This window comes from Apaloderma vittatum, unplaced genomic scaffold (genome assembly GCF_000703405.1).
Source record: "Apaloderma vittatum isolate BGI_N311 unplaced genomic scaffold, ASM70340v1 scaffold7014, whole genome shotgun sequence".
Lineage (NCBI taxonomy): Eukaryota > Metazoa > Chordata > Aves > Trogoniformes > Trogonidae > Apaloderma > Apaloderma vittatum.
Window position 1 is genome coordinate 1 of NW_009710858.1, and position 21,002 is coordinate 21,002.

The window sequence follows — 21,002 nt, forward strand, 5'->3', positions numbered from 1 at the left end:
CGCACGGTGTCTCGGTCCCTTGTAGGCAGACCTGACGCTGACAGGTTCCTCATTGTTTGATGTTTTATTCCAGTCACAGAGGACGTGGGGGCATCTCACAGAGGTAACTCTCTCGCGTGATCAGCGTTTCAGCACAATCAGGGGAAACCCGCCGAAAAGCCCGTCCTCCCCTTGCTCCCGAGTCACTTAATCCCATGCAGTTTGACCGTAGTTTTGATTTTTTGGGGGTTGTCAGGGAAAAGCACTTCTCATCACTCCCCAGGGAAGATCCTCAGGTTTTTTTCTGAGGTAGTGGCCACCCTGAGGTGTCAGGGCTGGAACACTGGTACCTGAACGCTGTTCACTTAACAGATCGCCCATAGCAGGGCTGATGATGTGGGTGAGCCTAACAAGGACCAGCTACATTTGTTCTCATATTTGGTTTTTTGGTTTTTCGTTTGGTTTTTTTTTGTAAGGAATACCTTGTTATTTGTAATGGCTTAGGTTCTTGTACAATATCCTACAGTTATGGATTGGGAATACATTGTTCTCCCTTTATTGAACTGGAGTATGTTTAGTCTTTACTGAAACAAAACAAACTTTCTGTCTTTCCCTGGAAACCTGGTAGTATGGTTTTTGGGCTTTGGTTTTGTTTTGGTTTTCTTTTCCAAAGCGAGTGCTGGCTGGCTGGACAGGTGGCTTCAGGCCATCACTGCTCCTAGCAGCAAACAGAAAACCTCAAAACTTGGTGTTGCGAAGAATCTTTGTCTGAAATCTGTGCGAGGCAGAAAAGTCTTTTTGCCTTTCCTGAAACTGTAGTTTTGTGCTATAGAGGTACATACTGTTCCCTTCACAGTAGTGTGTTTTTAATTAAAAGATGTTTTTGTGTTTCAGGATGATTCACTTGTAGTATGGAAGGAGGTGGACCTGACCCGTCTGTCAGAAAAATTGAACGAAATCGTTATCCTCGCCCTGTTGCAGCACGAGAACATCATCGCGTACTACAATCACTTCATGGATAACACCACGCTGCTGATCGAGCTGGAGTACTGTAATGGTGAGATCCCTGCTCCTGCTTACGAATAGGTGGCTGCAGCCACATTGCTGAGTCACCCTCCTGCAGAACCTGTGGGCAGTATTCCTGGGGTGTCCCCTGGGGCATGGGGAGTGAATTCCGCTGCGTAGCTCCTGAAGAAGAGGATGGAAGCAATTCTGATTGATTGATGTCTCAGGTGCTAAAGAAAGAAGCCGTCTAGTTCAGGCTGTAGGTGGTTTCTCAAGTCTTGCGAGTAGCTGGTACAGAGGAACAAGTAGGCTGTAGGCAGTGTACACGTCTAATGCTAACGTGCCTTGCTGTGTTCTTTTAATAGAACAGTGGGCAAAGACTATGAGGATGTTTGGGTCTCTCTGCCAGTGCTGAATGGGGCTGTTTTTCAGTAGCCTCACGTAAATAGACTCCTCCACTTGGCAATTATAAATCAAAGTTGAAAAATCTACTGGCACGCTGGAATCAGGACTTTTTCATGTCTTATGCTATCAGTTTCTACATTTACTATTTGAAGAAAATCCAGTCCCTATGGTGCTGGAGAAAACTTAAATTCCATCCTCGGGGAAGGATGAGGAGGAGCGGGGCCCCCCTCCCGCCACGCCGGCGGGGCAGCGTACCTCGGTTTTTGAAGGGCGTCAGACACCCTGGTGGCAGGTTCACCAAAGCTGGTTTTGCTTCTGTGCTTTTTGTTCTAGTGTAGGGTAGAGTCCAGGGCAAGAACAGGGGAATTAACTCATGTGAAGGAGAGAGGCAGGTCAGAGCTGGGCAGGGTCTTTCAGGGTCTGCTCTGAACTTAAAATTGCTTTCTTTCTCTTTTTTAATGTAATATTTATATATAATGCTGAGCAGGACAGTCTCATGTGATTTGGTGTACAGGTTGTGAACGTTAACGTATCCCAAGAAGGGCTTCCAGGTAAAAAAGTAGGGACTGCTAGCCTGTCTTACTGATTCACTTTTCAGAGAGTATTAATGGTGGTGTTAAAAAACAATCATCTCTGCTTAAGTTTAGATATTCCAGTGATGTTCTTAGATGGAAGGAGGACTTAATTTTAGAAGTGCCTGACCAGTTTAAGTGAAGAGTGCTGAGGGAGAGCGGTAATCATTTGCCAGATCTCTTAGGGGATTTGAGTATTCCCAGCAGTACTTGCTGCCATTAACTAAGCTGAACCTCTGTGTCTTTCTCACTCACTTATAATTACAGGAGGGAACCTCTACGATAAGATTCTGCGGCAGAAAGACAAGTTATTTGAAGAAGAGGTAATTTGGACTGGATTGAGGGAGCAGTGGGGCTGGCCTGATGTTCTGGGGATCTGTCTGGTTGTCTCGAGTATTTATACAACAGTTTTTCAGTAGCGCCGGTGAGGAATTTCTGAATATCTGGGAACTGACATCCTTCCTCTCCTGTTGGGTATTGCAGACATTTATAGATTATCAGAAACTTTTTATTTCCCTTTCTGGCTGTCTGTAAGCAGTGTAAACTTCCGAGGAAGGAATAATGAAAGAAGGCGCTCAACTGACTTTGGTCACCTTATCATCTTGGCTAACCTTTAACTTTAAAATATCCTTGTGTGTTTCTTCCTGGTTGGTACTTGTTATCTTTCTCTTCTTAACCATTTTGTAGGTTCTTTTCTGAGTAATTACCTTGAATCTGTCTCACCATAGATATTTTTTTCTTGTTTTTTTTTTTCTTTTTCTTTCTTTGTCTTTTTTGAAAGTTATTTTCTGCTGTGGTTAATGTTTACACTTATTTGTCATATACAATGACTTCTAAGGCCTCTGGCTCGTGGTGAATATTACATGGTCACAGTTGATATTCAAGAGAGCACAACTGTAGATCTTTCCCAGGTGGTCATTAGCTGTCATCCCTAAGTCTTTTCACTCATTGTATTCTGTGACACTTGTCAGGACAGACGCTATGAACACCACTAGAACAATCTACGTTTTGGAATATCTTCTTAGAGATTTCCAAAACAGGAAATCCCTAAGTTTTCATACTCCTGGAGGAGTATCGAAATGGTATGGTCAGGCCCTCTTGCTGTGCCTCTGGGTGACAGGGACACATGGGGTTTTGAGGGAGTTTTTTTGAGCCACATATAAGGCTTTTATTCCTACTTTTGCAGATGGTGGTTTGGTATCTCTTTCAAATTGCATCAGCTGTGAGCTGCATTCATCGAGCAGGAATTCTTCACAGGTAAGTGTAGCACACGGGAAAGCCAAGGTAGCCAGCGCGGTTCCTGGATGTGAGTGCAGAACTCGCTTGAGTAGCCTTTGCTTCTGCTTTTAAAACAAGTGTAGCTGGACTGCCCAGGTGTTAAGCATCACTTCTGTAAAGAATTCTAACTGGTCTAGAAATTGCCTTGTGATAAATGCGCGAGAAATTTTGTATATGAAAACGCAGTTGCTGTCGTTGCTGCAGCTTTGTGAATGCAGAGTTAATCTATGCAGGAAGTAAATTGTCTGTTTATTGCTGTAGTACATAAATGATGTTTGCTAAAGTGGGTAGGAAGAGCACTCACCAGAAGCTAAGGGTACTTCCTACCTGTCTCACAGTTAATGGCTTCAAACCAACATGTACATCCTTCTGTAATTCCTGGAGGCTACAGGTGATGAAGACTTTGCATTGGTGTGTTGCTGTAATATAACCTGTGCCAAGATTTCTCCTGCATTTGGCTGGATCTCATTTCTTTGGCCTGTTCTTTAAGGAAGTAACATAGCTTGGTAGCTGGTAGCGGTAATCTTGACATTGACTCTGAAATTTTAGTGAGTACTAATTGCCTTCTTCTGTTGCCCTGTTCTGTTTGGGAGGGATAAATTTCGTGGCTTATGGTGCTTCAAGGAGGCCGTGATGTTTGGGCAATTCCGCACATGTAGACAGCTGTTTCTGCCGTGGTTGGATCGTGTGCTGCACACTGTCCTTCTCCAACTAATGAGCGTAGCTGCGTGAGGGTGTTTTCTGTGGGATAGCACCCTGGTTGCTGCCATTCTCAATATCTGGTAATTGGCAAGTCTTGCTAATGAAGGCTTGGTACCCTACGCTCAAAGCAGTGCCTGAGTTTTTGACCTAAAGTGGATATCGTGTCTGTCCTGCTTTGCAGCGATTTCCTGCTTGCCACCTCTGTTTCCAATCTTCACAGCAGGGTTCACAGTCTAGGGACATGCGTGGCCCCACATCCTTCCATAATAATGAATTGAACAGTTATTTAAATGTTTGCAGTGATTTCCTTCTGCTGCAGACATTATCAGAGTGACCCAGGACTTTGCGATGCCCCAAGTGGATGAATGCAAAGTGCTGCTTTTACTTGATGTTGTCCTCTTCTACACTGGGAAGTTGTTGATGGTACGTTAGGAAAAGGGGATGCTGTGGAGTGTTGACCATGGGAGGCACATCATACTATGGGGGCATCCTCTCTACATATACAGCCTCTTATATTGATCTGTGAAACTGCGTATAAATTATTTTGTCTGGGAGAAAGTGTTTTCAATGAGTTTCGGCATTTGGCATTTTTGTGGCCATCAGCCTTTTGATCTTCTGGGCATAGTACGTCATGTTAGAAAGAGTTGTTCTTGAGGTATAAGGTAGAGGGAGGTTACGAATAAGTTCTAGAGCAGCATCTGATTCACACCTTCCATGTGTGTGTTTATATTTGCATACATTCATATTCATGCACACGTTTATGTTTTTGTAAGCTCAGCAACTCCTGGCTTGGGTCTATTTATAAAACCAGAAAAATAAGACCTGCTCAATGACCTTCATATGAGAGGGGGGAAAGGAACTATCTTTGATCTGTGGCCTTTACATAGGTATCTGGAGCCTGAGCTTTTTAGACTGTTGTGTTTGTGTGGAGATGTGATAAAACATGGATAATTGCAGTTACTGCCCCAGTACTTCGGGTCAGATGGCTTTTGTAGAGCTCCATGTATGTGAGAGAGAGTGCTGGCACAGTAGCAAGTACCTCATTTTGATGGGGGAGATATAATACCATGTGGAAAACTGTGAAATCTGAAATTTTAGTATCTGCATTTCTTTTTCTCCTTTCAGAGATATAAAGACATTAAATATCTTTCTAACAAAGGCAAACCTGATTAAATTGGGAGACTATGGGTTGGCAAAGAAGCTGAACTCTGAGTACTCCATGGCTGAGACTGTGAGTATCTGCCTTCTTTCTGTGCAAACTGAGCTGTGTTTTTCTTTCATTGCTGCATGCCTTGCAGCGCTGCAGGGATGCTGTATGTCCTTGCCGCTTGTTCTCTGTGGTTTTTCTTTCCCTTTCCCCTTGATTTCCCTCAGTGTTACCTCGCTAACATTGGCATATTGGCTGGTGTGGTGTCAGCCTGCAGTTATCCTTGCTCCCGGGTTAGCTTTTGGAGGTTTGTCTCTGTGCAGAGCAGCAGTAGTCTAAAGATAAGTGTCACTGCGGGCATGGAATTGTGCCTGAGCCAGCAGAGCTGGGCTAGAGAGCACTGCTCTTCTTTTCCAGTACCTGGGCATGGGACTTCCAAAGGTGATTCTATGTTATACAAAGATGCTGCTCTCTGAAAGTACAGAGGAAGCAGTGAAGTCACATTAGGACGGAGCTCTCCCTCTGGGCTAGTTAAGCACAGCTTAGCAAGTTCAGTTAATTTGGTTGTGTTGCTTTGCTGACAGGGGTATTTTGCCTTGGCTGGGTCTGAGATAGCTTGGGGATGCTTGCCTCGCATTGCACCATGGCATAGACATGTCTCCTGTCCCTTTAATACTCGGGCATTGAGCTGAATTACAGAGAAGCAAGAGAAGCACTCATGCTTCTTATGGTAACCAGGTGTATGGTTTATTGGTAATGCTCTGGGAGGAGGGCAAAGCTTTGTGGGAGAGATTAATTCTACCAGAAGGCAGTCAAGCTTGGCTTTGTTCCAGACCCTTCCAGAAAGCAGTTTTGCAGCCAGAGTTATGACATGGGGTGAGCTGTATTGCAGGCACCTGGAAGGCTCAGCTTGGATTTCCCAGCTCATTAATTTCGGTGGTGAGCGTTAGACTTGGAGACATCGTCTTGAGCTCCTGTCTGCTAAAGGACTTTATTATAATTTGGGATGCAAGCCAACTCGCGCTTCCCCTTACCAGGCTGTATTATTAGATTTAACACAAGCTATTGGTGCTCCGCTAGGATGTGTAGTTAAATACTTGCCAACTCCTTCCAGAACATGAGTGCTATTGTGCAGTTGCACAGTAAGTGGGAACTAAAGGCTTCACTAAGCTAAGCTGCTGCAAAACCACTTCTGTTTCATCACGTTTCATGGCCTTTTGGCTTTCAGAGAAAGTGCAGTCTGTGCTATGAATTTACAGGTTTGTTTTTGCCTGTGTTGTGTGTCTTCATCCACACGTGCGAGCTTTTGTTTTTCCCTTTTTTGCTTCTGAAAAATTCCAAACTACCTACTATAGTTCATTTTGTATATGCTAGCTGTGCTCTGGACTAGTTGCTCTATTTGTGATCTAATGAGTAGTGGCAGTCTGGAAGTAATTTTTTTTGTGAAATGAGTGTGAAATGTGTTTTTGTCAGTATTTGTACCACTCAGGTTACAGTTTTCTAAAGTGTTTGTGTCTTGCTGAAATTGGCTAAATGCTGTTTTCTTAATTTGTCATTCGTTCTCCCATTTGCCAAGGAAGATACAGAAAATATGGCTGTGTCTTGCAGAAAGCTTACATTATCCTTTGCTTACAAAGGTTTAGGTACAACGTTCTAGTTCTCCATTTGATAGTCCACCCAGATGGGCTTCTGAAGTGTCCTGTGGCTGGGACTCGTGTAGCTCTGTAGCTGTTGCGCTCTGTGACGGGGAGTGAAAGGGGCACAGCAGATTCTGAACGTGCCCATTAGGTATCTGGTGTGCTGGCAGGGTCTAATGAAAGGCAGGCTTTGTAGTCCTTGGAGCTTCACTGAGAGGGTTGAAAAGAGGGCAGCTAGAACTGTTTCCCCTTCTTCTGTATTCCATCTTTCTCGTTTTATTTTGCTGTCTAGTTCCTTGCTAGGGAACGAGCTTCATTCTTACTCTTTTTTCTCATGTTTGTTCTGTGTCTCCTTGTGGTGACTTTGAGCCGTGCCGCTATTTCTGTTGTACCTGGGAACGCTTCTGTATTTTGGTACTGGGTTTGGGGATTTTGTGTGTGGTGGGAGGTGTTTGTTTTGAACCAATTGTTCAGGAAAGCCCCCTTCTGAAGTGAAAGCCTTTCAGGTGGAACTCAAGACAGCTTTCTACTTACTGACCCAAAAGTAACCCTTCTTTTGTCAGAGACAGAGTAGTCTTTGTCCTGGCAGTACCTTGTGATTGGACAGAGGGGCTCCGTAGCTATGGGCTGACATCTGGTTTTGGAAGCTTTGCTAGATCCCTGTTCCTTCAACTCTTTGTGAGGATTTCCATATGCGTGGCCAGCATGCGAGCCGCTGATTACCTCTAAATATACTACATTTAAGAGAGGAGCAAGTCTTTAGTGTGTCCTCATGACTACTGCTCTCATGAAAAGTATGTGCCACATCCAGATCTGAGCAGAGGGATGTCTAGGATCTGCTAAGAAACTCAGGCACAGGCTTGTGGATGAGAAGGGAAGAAGCGTGCTTGTTGTTCCTGTCCCTCCAGCACGTCGGTGGGCTGTGTCAGCTGTGTCACTGCGGAGCTGCGTCAGAGCTGTGTCTACCTCTGATGCTTATGGGCCTGTGTGAACATGACTGATGCAGAGCTCCTGAATTAAAGGCTGCTGTATCATCTCTGATTTTCAAATGTTTTTTTCTCCTAGCTGGTAGGAACTCCATATTACATGTCCCCGGAACTCTGCCAGGGTGTGAAATACAACTTCAAATCAGATATTTGGGCTGTGGGCTGTGTCATCTTTGAGTTGCTTACGCTGAAGAGGACCTTTGACGCTACAGTAAGTCTGCAAACCAGGATGGGCTGAGTAACCTTATTTTTCATCTCCCTGAGATTCACACTTGGCTCACAGCTTTCTTGCCTCATTTTTTTCTTTTATTGTTTTTCAAATCTGCTAATTAAGAAAACAATGGCCTGGGAATGCTGACTATAGCCAGAGAAAATGTCTGCACGATTTCCCCTACTCTGTACTGCAGGTGCCTCTCTGCCTTCTGCCAAGTGCACCACTGTCTGCAGCCCTGAATTTACCAGATGCAGGATACAAGCTGTGCTAATTTGTATGAAGGTTGTGAATGAGACATCCTTTTCTCTACATGGAGGAAGTTTGTGATTGTGTCTAGTCTTTTTTTCCAGCGTTACTAGCTATGAATTTTCTGTGCAACGATCTGTACCAAAAACTTCCAGCCTTTGGGTTTCATTACATTTAATCATAGTACCCTTTCTGAAAATTTTAGTGCAAGAGAAGTGTGATCCAGCTGGCATGGTGAGGGTGAAAGGGAGCGTTGCTGGCTGGCGTATGTGATTTACCAGCTTGTGCCTTGAGATGGCAAAAGCTGCTAGCTCCCGTGGTGCAAGATTTTGCAGCCCTTAAAGAGACAGTGTGAAAACGCCGTCCTTCCCTGGCTTCCTCTCTTCATGGCTCCCGAGTCCCCAGTAACTGCGCTGCTGTGCCGTGTGTCAGTGGTGATGTGCTGTGTAGGATATTGCATGCAGGGAGAAACCCATCCTCCCTCCACTCTTAGGGAATGTGGTGAAAAGCTGGATGTTGCCACTGAGTCTTAGATATCAGAGGGACCATTTCTGCAGGAATTATTAGGTTTCTGGAGAACCTGCTAGGCATGGAAGAAGAAGGATGTGTCTTGAATCAGAGAAGGAGAAATAAGATAATGGTGGCCTGTAGCATCTGTCCCCACTGGACACATTGTTCAGTTCCCTTATTGCTGGTTTCTGGTTTCTGTCTAGAATCCCCTGAACCTTTGTGTGAAGATCGTACAGGGAAATCGCGCCATGGAGGTTGATTCCACTGTCTACTCCAGAGACTTGATCCAGATGGTGAATTCCTGCCTTGATCAGGTTGGTGAAATACTTTTTAATTTTCAGACACCCTTTCCCTGCTGCTTCAGCCATGAAATTCAGAGGTGAAGGAGAGTGACAACCCTGTTTCAGCATAAGGGCTGTTGATGCAGGGTAATTTCTGTGAGGCCTGAGGCATCACTAAGGTGAGATTTCCTCCAGTCCTCTGAAAGCATTGTCTCAAGATGCCATTCAGTTCTGCAAGCTCTGGAGGGATGTTGAGTTTACTCTGATAACAATTATTTAATGGGCTGGCAGAAGCAATTATTTTCTAATGCAGTGCTGCAGAGGTGGGAGGATCATCTCAGTACAGTCTCTTAAGGTTCTGGCTTTCTGACCGTGACGCTGTAGGGAATTAATTTCTTCAGAGCATGGAAGTCCCTCCAGCACATCCCTGACATGTAATCCTGTTCATTTCAAATATTTAAATGAATTCCTTTCCCTTCTGAAGGGAATCAGGGAAGGAGGTCCATTTGGACATGAATGAGGTATTCTGGTCCAAGATTCTGTTGTAAATGATGAGAATCATCATTTCCCAGAGAGTAAGTTGTTGCTCACTTCTTTCAGGATCCAGAGAAGAGACCCACAGCAGATGAGTTGCTTGAACAACCACTTCTCAGCAAACGCAGGAGGTAATCAGATGGTCTTCCTGAAACCTGGACGGGTGTCAGGGAGAACAGGAGGGTTTGTGCAGACAAGTGGTGTTTATGCTTTTGTAACAACGTTCCTGATGTGATGCAGTTGTTGAAGTGCACTTCATCCTCTTTAGGAGAGAAGTGCATTCTTGCTGTCTTGCCTTCTGATCTGATGTTCTGTTGGCACACGGGTACAGTGAGAAAGGTCTCCGCATCCTTTGTCTTAGAAGCTGTTTTATGGAGAGCCTTGAGGCATCCTTTTCTGAGGCTCCTTTGAGGAATGCTCGTTCCTGCACTTCAAATCTCTGTGAATGAAGAGTCCTAGAGAACGTCCTATGGTTGTTGGGAAAGACTTTTCAAAATACTCATACTGTGCAATATAGAGACCTTTGCTTTCGCCCTTTGTTGCCTCTGTCTTCTGGAGAGAGTTGCATTGAAAGTGGCCTATTTTAGCTTAATTTGACCATCAGCTTGCACACACTGGCCTTTTATGAAAGGTGGACCGTAATTCTGGACCGTTTGCATCCTGCATTGGTTGCTTTGGGAACACCAGAGTTAGTCCTTTATACCAAGATTCTTTTACTTGGTGATCAGCAAAGTTTGAGTTTTGTCTTGCTGTCTGCACCGGTAAAAGCCCAATTCCTGATAATATTTAACCATTTCAGGTAATTTTTGTGCAATATGAGTATTGGTTGGCCACATTCTGGTATATGCATAGTTTATTGTCCTCGTCTCTGGGAAGTTCATTAGCTATATGGTACCTTACTTCTGCCCTACTTAGTGCACATTGCTGTGAGCTCTGGCAAACAGCTGCCACGTTTCCTCTGAGAGGGAGCAGTATTTTATTGTAAAGGAAAGCAGTCTGTGTGTGCAGCTTGTCAGTAAATGGCTTTGAGCGATGTCACCGTTTCCTAAAATGCTTTTTCTCCTTTGCCAGGGAGATGGAAGAGAAAGTCACGCTACTTAATGGGCCAAACAAGCGACCAAGGTAATTATTTAGGCATGTGTTTGGAAGGAAGTCTGGAGAGGACAGTTCCCCAGAGAGGAACTTTGCTCAGAGTGTCAGTCTGTGACAACCTTAATGGAATAGTGTAGTGTAGAAGATCCCTGAATGCTAGAGATTTGACAGAGGTGTTACATAGTTAGTGTCCCGTGGTTTAATCTGCTTTTTATATCCTGCTTCTGTGTATGGCTGAAGCCTTACCTCAGCAGGCCCGATACAGCGCTAATCTGTCCTGCCGAGGGTGTAGTCTTTACAGCCTACGTATCTGAGGATGCAATGTAGATCCTTCTTTTCACACAAATTCCCTTGAGCAGGAGGAATACAATGAATGCTGAATATTAAATGGATGTAAATGTATTTCATAAAACTGGATATATGCAGAGGTTCTTCACAGTCCCTAGCAAGACTCTGAGCAGGGCTGCTCCATGCAGCAGATAACTTCTGAGACATGTATAGCTGTTTTTCTGTTGATTTGTCAGATAAAATTTGACTTTTTTTTTCTCATCAGCTTGGAAGTACTACCTGAGCACTTTATGTGAAGTTGTTCCAGTTCATGGATTGCTCACAGTTTACTTTGGTTGCACCTTCTATTCTGCAACCTGCTTGTGAATTGATTCTTGCCTCATTTTTACCCTCACCTAGAAGTCTGTAATTTAAATAAAGGGAAGACAGGGGATTTAGAAGTTTATGGATACTTCTGTATTTTGAGCAAGATTCCATGACGATTTGTGAGGTGTTCATTTTTCACAAATGACAATATTTTCCATAGCCGTTTGGTGAAAGCCCGGTCTTCTTAAATGATATAAAATCGGATTGTAGGCTTTTTAAAATGCTTCCTGGATGCTAATTTCTCTGCTGCTCTGAAACAGGTTTGATCCTGAGTCTCTCTATAGCAGCTGAGGCCTCAGAACCACTCCATAAAAAGAAGTTTGTGGAAATAAAATCCATGAGTGGTTGTGAAGGGGAAACTGATAACAACAGTAGGAAAATGAGTGATGACAGTGAACACAAACTCATTATTAAAAGTGTGTGTGTTTTGGGGGGGGTGTCTTGTGCAGGTCAAGCACCATGAATGAGGCTCCCATTGCCGTGGTGACTTCACGCACTAGTGAGGTGTATGTCTGGGGGGGTGGGAAGTCCACCCCACAGAAGCTGGATGCCATCAAAAGTGGCTGCAGCGCACGCCAGGTGTGTGCTGGTAACACTCACTTCGCTGTGGTGACAGTGGAGAAGGAGCTCTACACCTGGGTGGTAAGTGAGAGAAACTGCAGACATGGGGCGAGGGTGGGAACAGAGAGTGCAGATTCATGAGCATGTTAGAATCAGTTGGGCAAGCAGTTTGGAAAAGGAGAGACCTGGTTGCGGTGGACGCTGTGAGGCCATGAGGTTCTGGAAGAAGTTTTCTGTCATGACAGGAGGTGTCCTGGGGACTTGCTGTGCACTTTTTTATAGGTGGTGGACTTTTACTCCCAGACACTGAGTAAAACATCTCTTCCTCCCCTTTCTGACAACTAGAAATGCACTGGAGGCTTTGTGATGCTCTGTTGGCTTGTGTCTTTTTTGAGGTAGCTTTTCTGAGATAAGAGTGGGTGGGATGAGTGACCTCGTTGTAATACAGGTGTCATCTGTGAGGCAACTTGTGAGTGAAACCAAACGTTACATCATATGCTAAATAACTCTGCTTTTTATGATGAGTGGAAATTCTGTAATAGTTTGAAGTGCATAAAAATTTTCAACATACAGTGCATTTAAAACAATTGAATTCAGTCTTCTCAGGCTTAGATGGTCAGTGACGTGGCTGTATTCTGCACCTCCAGGCTTCCACAGGCTTTTGAGTTGATGATACAGAGTCTGTTAAGACAGGTTAGAAAGTACTGCTAGGTGGATGAGAGAAGAAAGAGATCCAAACGTGAGAACAACTTAAAGTAATTTGCTGGATGTTCCTGCAAGAATGGCCACTGCAAACTTTTAGCTGGCTATTAATATTTACGTATTAGCTTCAACACTAATCTCAGAGTTGTTTTGTTTTTCCCATAGAACTGATGGGTCTGGTCACTTCAGTGACATTTGTTTCATGTTATGGGTTTCTTTGCAGCCATTAGGATTTAGAAAAGTAGGTCAAAAAGCTGAAGGATGAGTTCCGGTCGTGCAGCAGGGAGTGTGTTCTGTAGGTTGGCAGATGAGAAAGGAGCAGGCATTCCCCACCAGCGGGTGGCTGGGACTGGATCACTCCTCCTTAGTGCACAACGGCCTGAAAGCCTGTGCTGCCATTTAGAAGGTTGCCTGCCCTTACGCCCTCGGGTAGCCAACGCGCTTTCTCTTGCTCTTTGTTGTCTTCTGTTGTTCATTCGAGGTGCTGCAGTTACTGGTACCATCTCTGGAGTTGTGGATACATAACCTCACCAGATATTTCTGTCTTGCAGAATATGCAGGGGGGCACCAAGTTGCACGGGCAGCTGGGACATGGAGACAGAGCATCCTACCGGCAGCCGAAGCACGTTGAGAAGCTTCAGGGAAAAGCCATTCGCCAGGTGTCCTGTGGAGATGATTTCACAGTGTGCATCACAGGTGAGAGCTGGAAGGGGACCACCAGCCCGTCACTTTGCTGTGCTCTGGAGGTGTTTGCCTTCACAATAAGATTAGCAGAGCAACTCTGTGCACAAAGGAGAAAGTCCTGTATATTGCTCAACCCTTGGTTTTCAGGATTGTAGGTACAGTAGTGGAGATAGATCAACACAGATAGATCTGAATTCAAGAATATAAATGTGTTTGAAATTCTTGTTGGACTGTGTGTGGAAAGAATCACCCAGTGACCAAAGACAGTGTACAACTGAGACTTGCTGTTTAATTCAGAAAGGTTGAGGCCTGGCAGCTGCCTCTATTTCTAACTCTGCTCATACTTCTAAAGATGTGTTAACTGTGTGTTCTTCTGTTACGAAAGAATTTGAATCTTGCTCTACCCATGAAAACATAATTCACAGCCAGGTAGTTTTTAGCTTATTTTGCCAGTGCTGGGAAAGCAGAGGTTTAAAAGAGATAAGCTCAGATACTCAGTGTGCTGGAGGAGTGACTTAGGGAGCCACAGCATCAGTTTGTGGGTGTCCATTAAAGAAAGTGGAAGGTTCATCCCAAGATTTTTTGACACTCATGGCCTGAAGGACCTGCAGGTTGTGGTATAAGATCATTCATCTTAATTTGAGCAAGAAAGGACTCCATATTTTTGCATGTTCTCCAGATGCACTAAAGAGGAGGATGATTGCAGAAAAGAGGTTGCTTTGGCCGTGACCTAAGAGGTTGACGTGCAGCTTAATACAAGCTCTGTGTGCTGACCCAGCTTCCCTTGTGTCCTTCAGACGAGGGCCAAGTGTACGCCTTTGGCTCGGACTATTATGGATGCATTGGCGTTGACAAGGCTTACGGCTCTGAAGTGCTTGAGCCTCTGCAGCTGGATTTCTTTCTTACCAACCCTGTGGAGCAGGTCTCGTGTGGAGATAACCACGTGGCAGTGCTGACCAGGAACAGAGAAGTTTACACATGGGGCTGTGGAGAGTACGGTAAGTAGAGTATCCCTGGAACCTGAAGGCACTGGGGCACACTCATTCCAGAAAGCAGCTTGGTGTGGGTATGCAATGCAGGGCCTGCGTGAGGGTTGTCTGGTGTGTCCTGCGGGCAAAGAACATTGTTTCTTGGGGTTTTCTTTCCTTGCAGTAGTGGGGAAATGGAGACTGAGCCTTTGTGACTTTACTCTTGGAAACTCCAGGGTGCAGCTTGGCTTCCTTACCCTGAGCAGGGTTAGGTTACCTTGGGGATTGGCAGGCAGTGATGCATGTTGGGGAGCAGTTTTCTCACTAGTTCTGTAGGGAGATTCCTTTGGCACTGTGGAGCGACAACACCATTTCTTAGGGATGGGCACCTTTGGCAGCCTTTTCTAACTGCAGTGTTTTCCCTGATGCAGGGCGCTTGGGCTTGGACTCAGAAGAAGATCACTACACCCCTCAGAAGGTAGGGCTGCGACTATTTCTTCTCAAAATCTGCATGGGCATAAATCCAAATTAATTGTTGTTCGGAAATAGTAACTGTCTGAGGCTCAGGTATTTTTTCTGAGGTATCATAGAGTTTGCAAGGGTTTTAACTTTGGTTTCTCGCTTTATTTCGCTTCATTTCTCCTTAGAGATCATGGCAGAGGGGCATACTGCTCCCAAAACTGCCAGCATCGTGACTTAGAGCTTCATTGCTTTGATCTCCATACTGGGAACTGGAAATGCCAGACTTAATGTTGTAGAAATCCAAGTAGGAAATACCAGATTGCATAGCTCGGGACTGTAGAGGGAACTTGCAGCAGCACAAACAAGCAGGAATCTTTAATTTTGACATAATAAGTTAAAAACAAGTCGAAAGAAAAACCCTCTTGAAGTACAGTGCTAAGGGTAATTGTCATAAGCTATGCAGTGCACCACATCTGTTCCTGTGCTGGCTCACTGGTGTCAGCACACAAGGTCTAGAGTACCTTGAATTTTTTCTACATTGTGGCCTGAGTTTCAGTATGCTGTAGACTTTATGATATTCTTACACCTCCGTTCGAAAATAACTGCATTATAACTGAAAAATAACTGCAGTGCCCAGACTAGCTGAACCATTGCTTTAACTCCATATGTTTTCCGTGCGCCAGCTTTTATGTAGTAGGCGTTGGGATTTTGATTTTCTTGGATATATTTCTTCCCCATAGGTGGATGTTCCGAAGACCTTAAACATTGTGTCTGTTCACTGTGGCTGTGATGGGACTTTCCTGCTCACGCAGACAGGCAAAGTATTGGCGTGTGGACTCAACGAGTTCAACAAGCTGGGCCTGAATCAGTGCACGTCAGGAATAATCAACCATGATGTAAGTGCATTTGGGTCTCTGGCTCCTGCTCCCAGCACTCAGTGCTGTATGTGGCAACTGAGATCTTGTGACAGTGACAAAGTGGTCATTAGCTTTGTGCCTATTTCTTAATTCTATTCGAAGACAATGGTTACTGGGATTATGGGAGGAGGCATTTTGTTCCTCAGTTTCCTGTCTGTCCTATGGACTTAAAGAGCTGGAGTCATGGAGTGGTTGGGGTGGGAAGAGACCTCTGGAGATCCAACTACCCTGCTCGAGCAGGGCTACCTGAAGCAGGTTGCCCAGGATCATGTCAGATCTGAGGTGGTGGAATAGAGAGTGAGATGCTCCAGTGTGATTTAGCCAGTGACATGGATTCTGGCAGTTCTTTACCATACCTGTGTTGGAACTGTCTAGGTTCGCGTTTTGGTCTTTCGAGACCTGCTTGAATAGGTCTTAGCTGATGAATGTGTGATTTTTTTTACTCCATGCTTACCCACATGTCTTTTCTCAGACATACTGTGAGGTGCCATACGCCACTTCGCTCACTTTGGCCAAGCAGCTGTCCTTCTACAAGATCCGTACCATTTCTCCAGGGAAGACACACACAGCTTCCATTGATGGTGAGCTCTGTATGTGAAGAAGTGAATACTGGTTGCTGGATTAGTTCAGGTCAGCTTTGCCCTTTCAGCCGCCTGGCCCTTGACATTGAGGGTTGTGCTTTTGATAGCAACGCTTACGCCTGCTCCAGGAACCCAGGATTGCTGTTCCTCAGCACTGTTGCCTCCTGGCCAGCTGAAGCAGCAGCATCAGCTTCTGGAACAGCCTTCCTTTTTTTTTTTTTTTTTTTAAAAAAAGGAAAAAAACCAACCCAACATCCAGTTTGGGGAAGTATCTGCTCTGGGATAGCAGAGGAATCATTTATGACCAAGTTCCAGGCTGAAGCCATTCCTCTTAGCTGGTGCTGTCCCCTTCCAGCCCGGCTGGCTTCTCAGCAGAGTCCTTTCTGGTCGTGGGGTGTTGCTGCTCATTCTCTGCTTGCATGGCTGCTTCCAGAGTTGGGCCCTCACTGTGACTACTGTCTCCTCGTTCCTCCTCTCAGAGCGAGGCCGCCTGCTGACCTTCGGCTCCAACAAGTGCGGACAGCTTGGTGTTGGGGACTATAAGAAACACCTGGGAATTAACCTGCTGGGAGGCCCCTTGGGGGGCAAGCAGGTGATCAGGGTTTCATGTGGAGATGAATTCACCATAGCTGCTACTGATGGTGAGTGGGTCTTTGCGACGTTGTGGTGGGTTCTTTTGAACTAGATGTGCAGAGTGGTTAACTGTCTCCCACTGCTCATTTCCTAGACCACCCTGGCAGCATTGCACTGAAATAAAGAACTCCTCCTAGACTGGGGCTGTCTGGTCCTGTTAGTTGTTACAGTGTAGTGCCAAGCATTTGCCTGTCCCTGGGGCTGCAGAGCGCCGGCTTGGTGGCTGCCTCTTAAATTCGTTATAAATTTGTTCTCTCCTGGGCAAAATGGAGCTGGTGGGTTAGATCCTCTGGGATAGCAGTTATAGCAAAGAGGCTGTGATTCTTGTAGCAATTACAGGCTGACAAGGAGGGAGGGAATTGAGACTCACGAATCTCTCTTTCCTCAGACAACCATATCTTTGCCTGGGGTAATGGCGGGAATGGGCGCCTGGCAATGACATCGACTGAGAGAGCTCATGGCTCGGATATTTGTACCTCGTGGCCTCGGCCAATATTTGGATCGTTGCATCATGTTCCAGACCTGTCATGCCGTGGCTGGCACACCATCATCGTTGTTGGTAAGTAAGTTCAGGGTGAAGTTTTGGAATCTTGGTTATGATGATGCATTGCTTGCCCGGACCTAGACTATAAGTCCTGCCTGGGAACAGGCCAGGCTGCAGTGGGGGAATGTGGCAAGCTGCTCTGAGCTCCAGGCCTGCAATACTGGCTTTGTTTTGTGCTGTTGTAGGAGTTGTCTTGCTTTTTCTGGGGCTCTGTCAATGAAAGCATGCTTCTCTCCTTGCAGAAAAGGTGTTGAACTCTAAAACAATCCGGTCCAACAGCAGTGGCCTGTCCATTGGTACTGGTGAGTAACCTGCCCTGGAGAGCTGTGGTTTAAGTTAGTTTAAGGGTTAGTTTGTGTGAGTGCAGTTTGGTCGTGCAGTGTAGTGGTCTCTGCATTTGAAAGGCCTTGCAGAAGAGCTCAGAGGGAGGACATCTGCTTGGCGCCATGCATGGGAAGGGATGATCCAAGGCTGGGAAAAAGAGAACTCGAATAGAGGAGGAAGAACATGGGTGCAGCGAGGCCTTTGCAGTTGAGGAACTTTAATTTGACAAGGAAAAGCTGAGAGGAATTCACTGAAGGGAACTGATAAGGGAAGGTGGAGCTATGGGGCAGCTGCTGGGGAGATGGGAGTCCGGTTTCTTGGACTTATGAGAGGCCTGGGTCCAAGAAGCTGCACACAAGCCGTGTGGGAAAGCCTACAGGGAGTGTTAGGAGGTAAGCCATTGCAGGAGATGCCGCTAGCATGTGCTCTCACCACAGCCATACAGTCCAAACTTCTGCATCTTCTCAGCTCCAGTGGGGGTTTGGCAAGATGAGTAGCAGAGGTGGGGAATGTATAAAGTTTTCACTCTGTTTGCTAGTGGCTCAGAGCTCCACAACAGGAGGAGGAGAGGAAGAGGATAATGAACAGGAAGCCGAGACCCCCAATCCCAGCGGAGGCTTTCGGGGAACAATGGAAGCTGATCGTGAGTTGGGGGGCTGGATCAGCACCACAGAAGCAAAGGGAGGCAACAGTGCTGACAGCAGCTCCTGCCCTGGCTGGCTGCGGAAGGTAATGTGGTGTCTCAGAAAGCCTTAAAATGGGGATCTAGTCTGGGGGAAAAGTGAGTTGCTCCTTCTACCTTTAAGGGGTGCTCTGAAAGGTTCTCAGAGCTGGTTTACGTGGGTAAGCTGGTTAGGTCTCGCTGACTTTTTTACCACAAGAGGGTGTTGGTGCATTGGTTGAGGAGTTGAAATCAGTTGCAGGAAGGCAAGCAGGGCTGACACTGCTGCTTTTGTGTATCCAGGAGCTGGAGAATGCTGAATTCATCCCCATGCCTGACAGCCCCTTTCCTCTGAGCATGGCATCTTCAGAGCCCGAGAAGGAGACTCTCCCTTATCAGAAACTTCAAGGACTCAAAGTGGCCTCTGAGGAACCTGTTGGATTAAACAAGCCCAAAACGGAGCCCTGGGTAATGTTATCCAAGTGAATGCTTGGCCAAAAGCTCAAGGGGACCATAAATGGCAGTGTTTGAATTACGGAGAGAGCTGAGAAGAGGGTGTTGGATTGGCCTAATTGATCTGGATGAGGAAAAGAGGGCTGTGGATAGTCAGAGATGGTGCTACAAAGAGAACACTTCACAGGAATCTAGAACACAAAGCTGAGTCTTGGTCAGATTGAAAATAATGAGATCTGGGGGGAAAAAAGTGTTCAATGCAGTTGAGGGGAGGGGTGGGGAGGAGAAGCCTACGGCCCAGAAGCCTAGCAGAAGATAGAAATTCAGAAAGCAGAAATTGGTGTGAGATAGGAATAACTGATACAGGAAATCACTGAGAAATTACAACCTGTGAGACTACCTTATTCCAGGAGTTTTCTGTCCCAAGAGGAGGGACACATCCCAGACCTAGAGGTAAGCCAGGTGGATTTTGGTGATGGGAGAACAGGAGCAGCTTTCCCAGAAAGAAAGTTAGTGGCTTTGTACTGAAGACGTAAGGACTAGTAGCTTGCTAACCTTGGCTGCCAGAAGTCTGGGGAGTCAGGAAATGAGTTGGGGTGATACTTTCTGTGCATGGTTCCTTCTTGTGGCATATACAGTTCCTGGCCTGTTACTTAAACCTGGCCTGACTTCGCTCCATGTCTCTGCAGTCTGCTTGCCTGAGTCCAACCTTGCCGTGCGGGGAAGGGAAGGCTGCACCTCCTGTTGCGGGCTGCATGTGCAGTGCTCTGCAAGCGGAGGTGACGCACCTCCGAGGCCTGGTTTTACAGTGCCTGGATGATCAGAAGAAGCTGCAGCAGGAAACCATTCGTCTGAGTGCCCAGCTCCAGCAGTTCTGCAGTGGGACAGAAGGAATGCAGCAGGTAAGGACCCGTCACCTCGGTGCACATCCGTGCTCAGGGCTCACTGTGCTGATCCTGGCTGCTGCGTAGGTTGTGGAAGCTGTACAGAAGGAAGCAGCTCTCAACAGGTGTCTCTCTCAGAGCAGAATTGAGGGACACTGTACATGGTGCCTGTCTTTTTTTTTGGGCTGCTTATGCAGGCAGGCTCTGGGAGTAGCCGTAGGAACAAAGCCAAGAAGACAATTTCCTGTGAGGACAGCACAGTCCTTGAGGGACCTGGGATTTCTCTTTATTTCTCCTGGTGAGAAGGCATGGACAGGCAGATATCACCCCAATGGCTGTGGAGAACAGGAACGTGCCTTGTGCAGCTCCTGGCTGCTTTGTGGATAGTCCTAGAGCTGTTTGGGTAACTTGTGTGTGTTTTGGCAGGTGGAGGTTCATTCCAAAGGAACACAGACAGCCAAAGAGGAGGTGGAAGTGGATCCAAAACCTGACTTGGATTCAGATTCCTGGTGTCTCCTGGGAACGGACTCCTGCCGCTCCAGCCTCTAGTCTCCTGAGCCCACTGGGATCCATCTAACTTCACAGCACACTAACCAAATGCAGAGAGCGGCTTTCCTGGCTTCAGGTCACTCGCAGACAAGGAGCGAGGCCAGAGGCTCCAGAGCAGCACCCATGTATGTTTGATATGAACTAGGAGTGAATTTGAGAGGGGAAGGGCCCCTGAGCTCTAGGCCAGCTCAGTGATTGAAGCAGCAAGCAGCTCCTCTTTGTACCTTATCTTGTCAATTCTGTACGTGAGGCAGAACAGCCCCATGATGGCAATGGCTCCAACAGCAGCTTGTGGCCCTTTTGTTGTTTCACTGCTTCTTGGGAGCTGCCTTTGGGACCCCAGTATTCATCACTGCATCTCTAACTGGGAGGAGGAGATGTTTTTTGTACTGAAGCTGGCTGAACCCTAAGACTCGCCACCTTCACTTCTGAGGGGTGAAGGACTAGGATCCTCTCCCTACCACGTGGTAAGCCACCAGTGAGGTGGCTCCCCTCTGCTCAGGGGCAGAGGGAGCAGAGAATGTCTCATTCTGGAGGCAGTGGAGATCTCCCTGGCAGGGAGATAATGGTAGGCAGCATGTCCCTGGTCTTGCGGCACAGCCACTGGCTGTATGGCTGTGTCCAGCAGCCTGTATAGGCAGAGTTTAAAGGCTTTATTCTGGGAGCCTAGAGCTTTCCAACTTCCAGGCAATGCACCAAGACGAGTGAATCAGGTGGTGTTTCCAACAGCAGTAGCAGGAACTGTCTGAGATGGGATCTCTGGTGCTCAGTTTCAGACCACCTGCTTCCTGACCAGCTGACAAGTATCTGGGCCTCAGTCACCCATTTCTTGCTCCA

At 46.3% G+C, this 21,002-nt stretch overlaps 1 protein-coding gene across 1 annotated transcript; it reads left to right on the forward strand.

The window, feature by feature from the left end:
• Positions 1–873: 873 nt before the first annotated feature.
• On the forward strand, positions 874–20,624 carry NEK9 (NIMA-related kinase 9; the record flags this gene model as incomplete). Its single annotated transcript, XM_009867409.1, has 21 exons — positions 874–1,036; positions 2,229–2,284; positions 3,148–3,218; positions 5,067–5,172; positions 7,791–7,922; positions 8,885–8,995; positions 9,563–9,627; positions 10,568–10,618; positions 11,692–11,884; positions 13,057–13,201; positions 13,987–14,187; positions 14,589–14,635; positions 15,360–15,515; positions 16,009–16,117; positions 16,597–16,758; positions 17,139–17,309; positions 17,537–17,596; positions 18,157–18,347; positions 18,583–18,747; positions 19,422–19,634; positions 20,043–20,624. Coding segments are annotated over 21 exons (2,691 nt in total), but the record flags the coding sequence as incomplete, so codon positions are not given.
• Between the last annotated feature and the right edge of the window lie 378 nt (positions 20,625–21,002).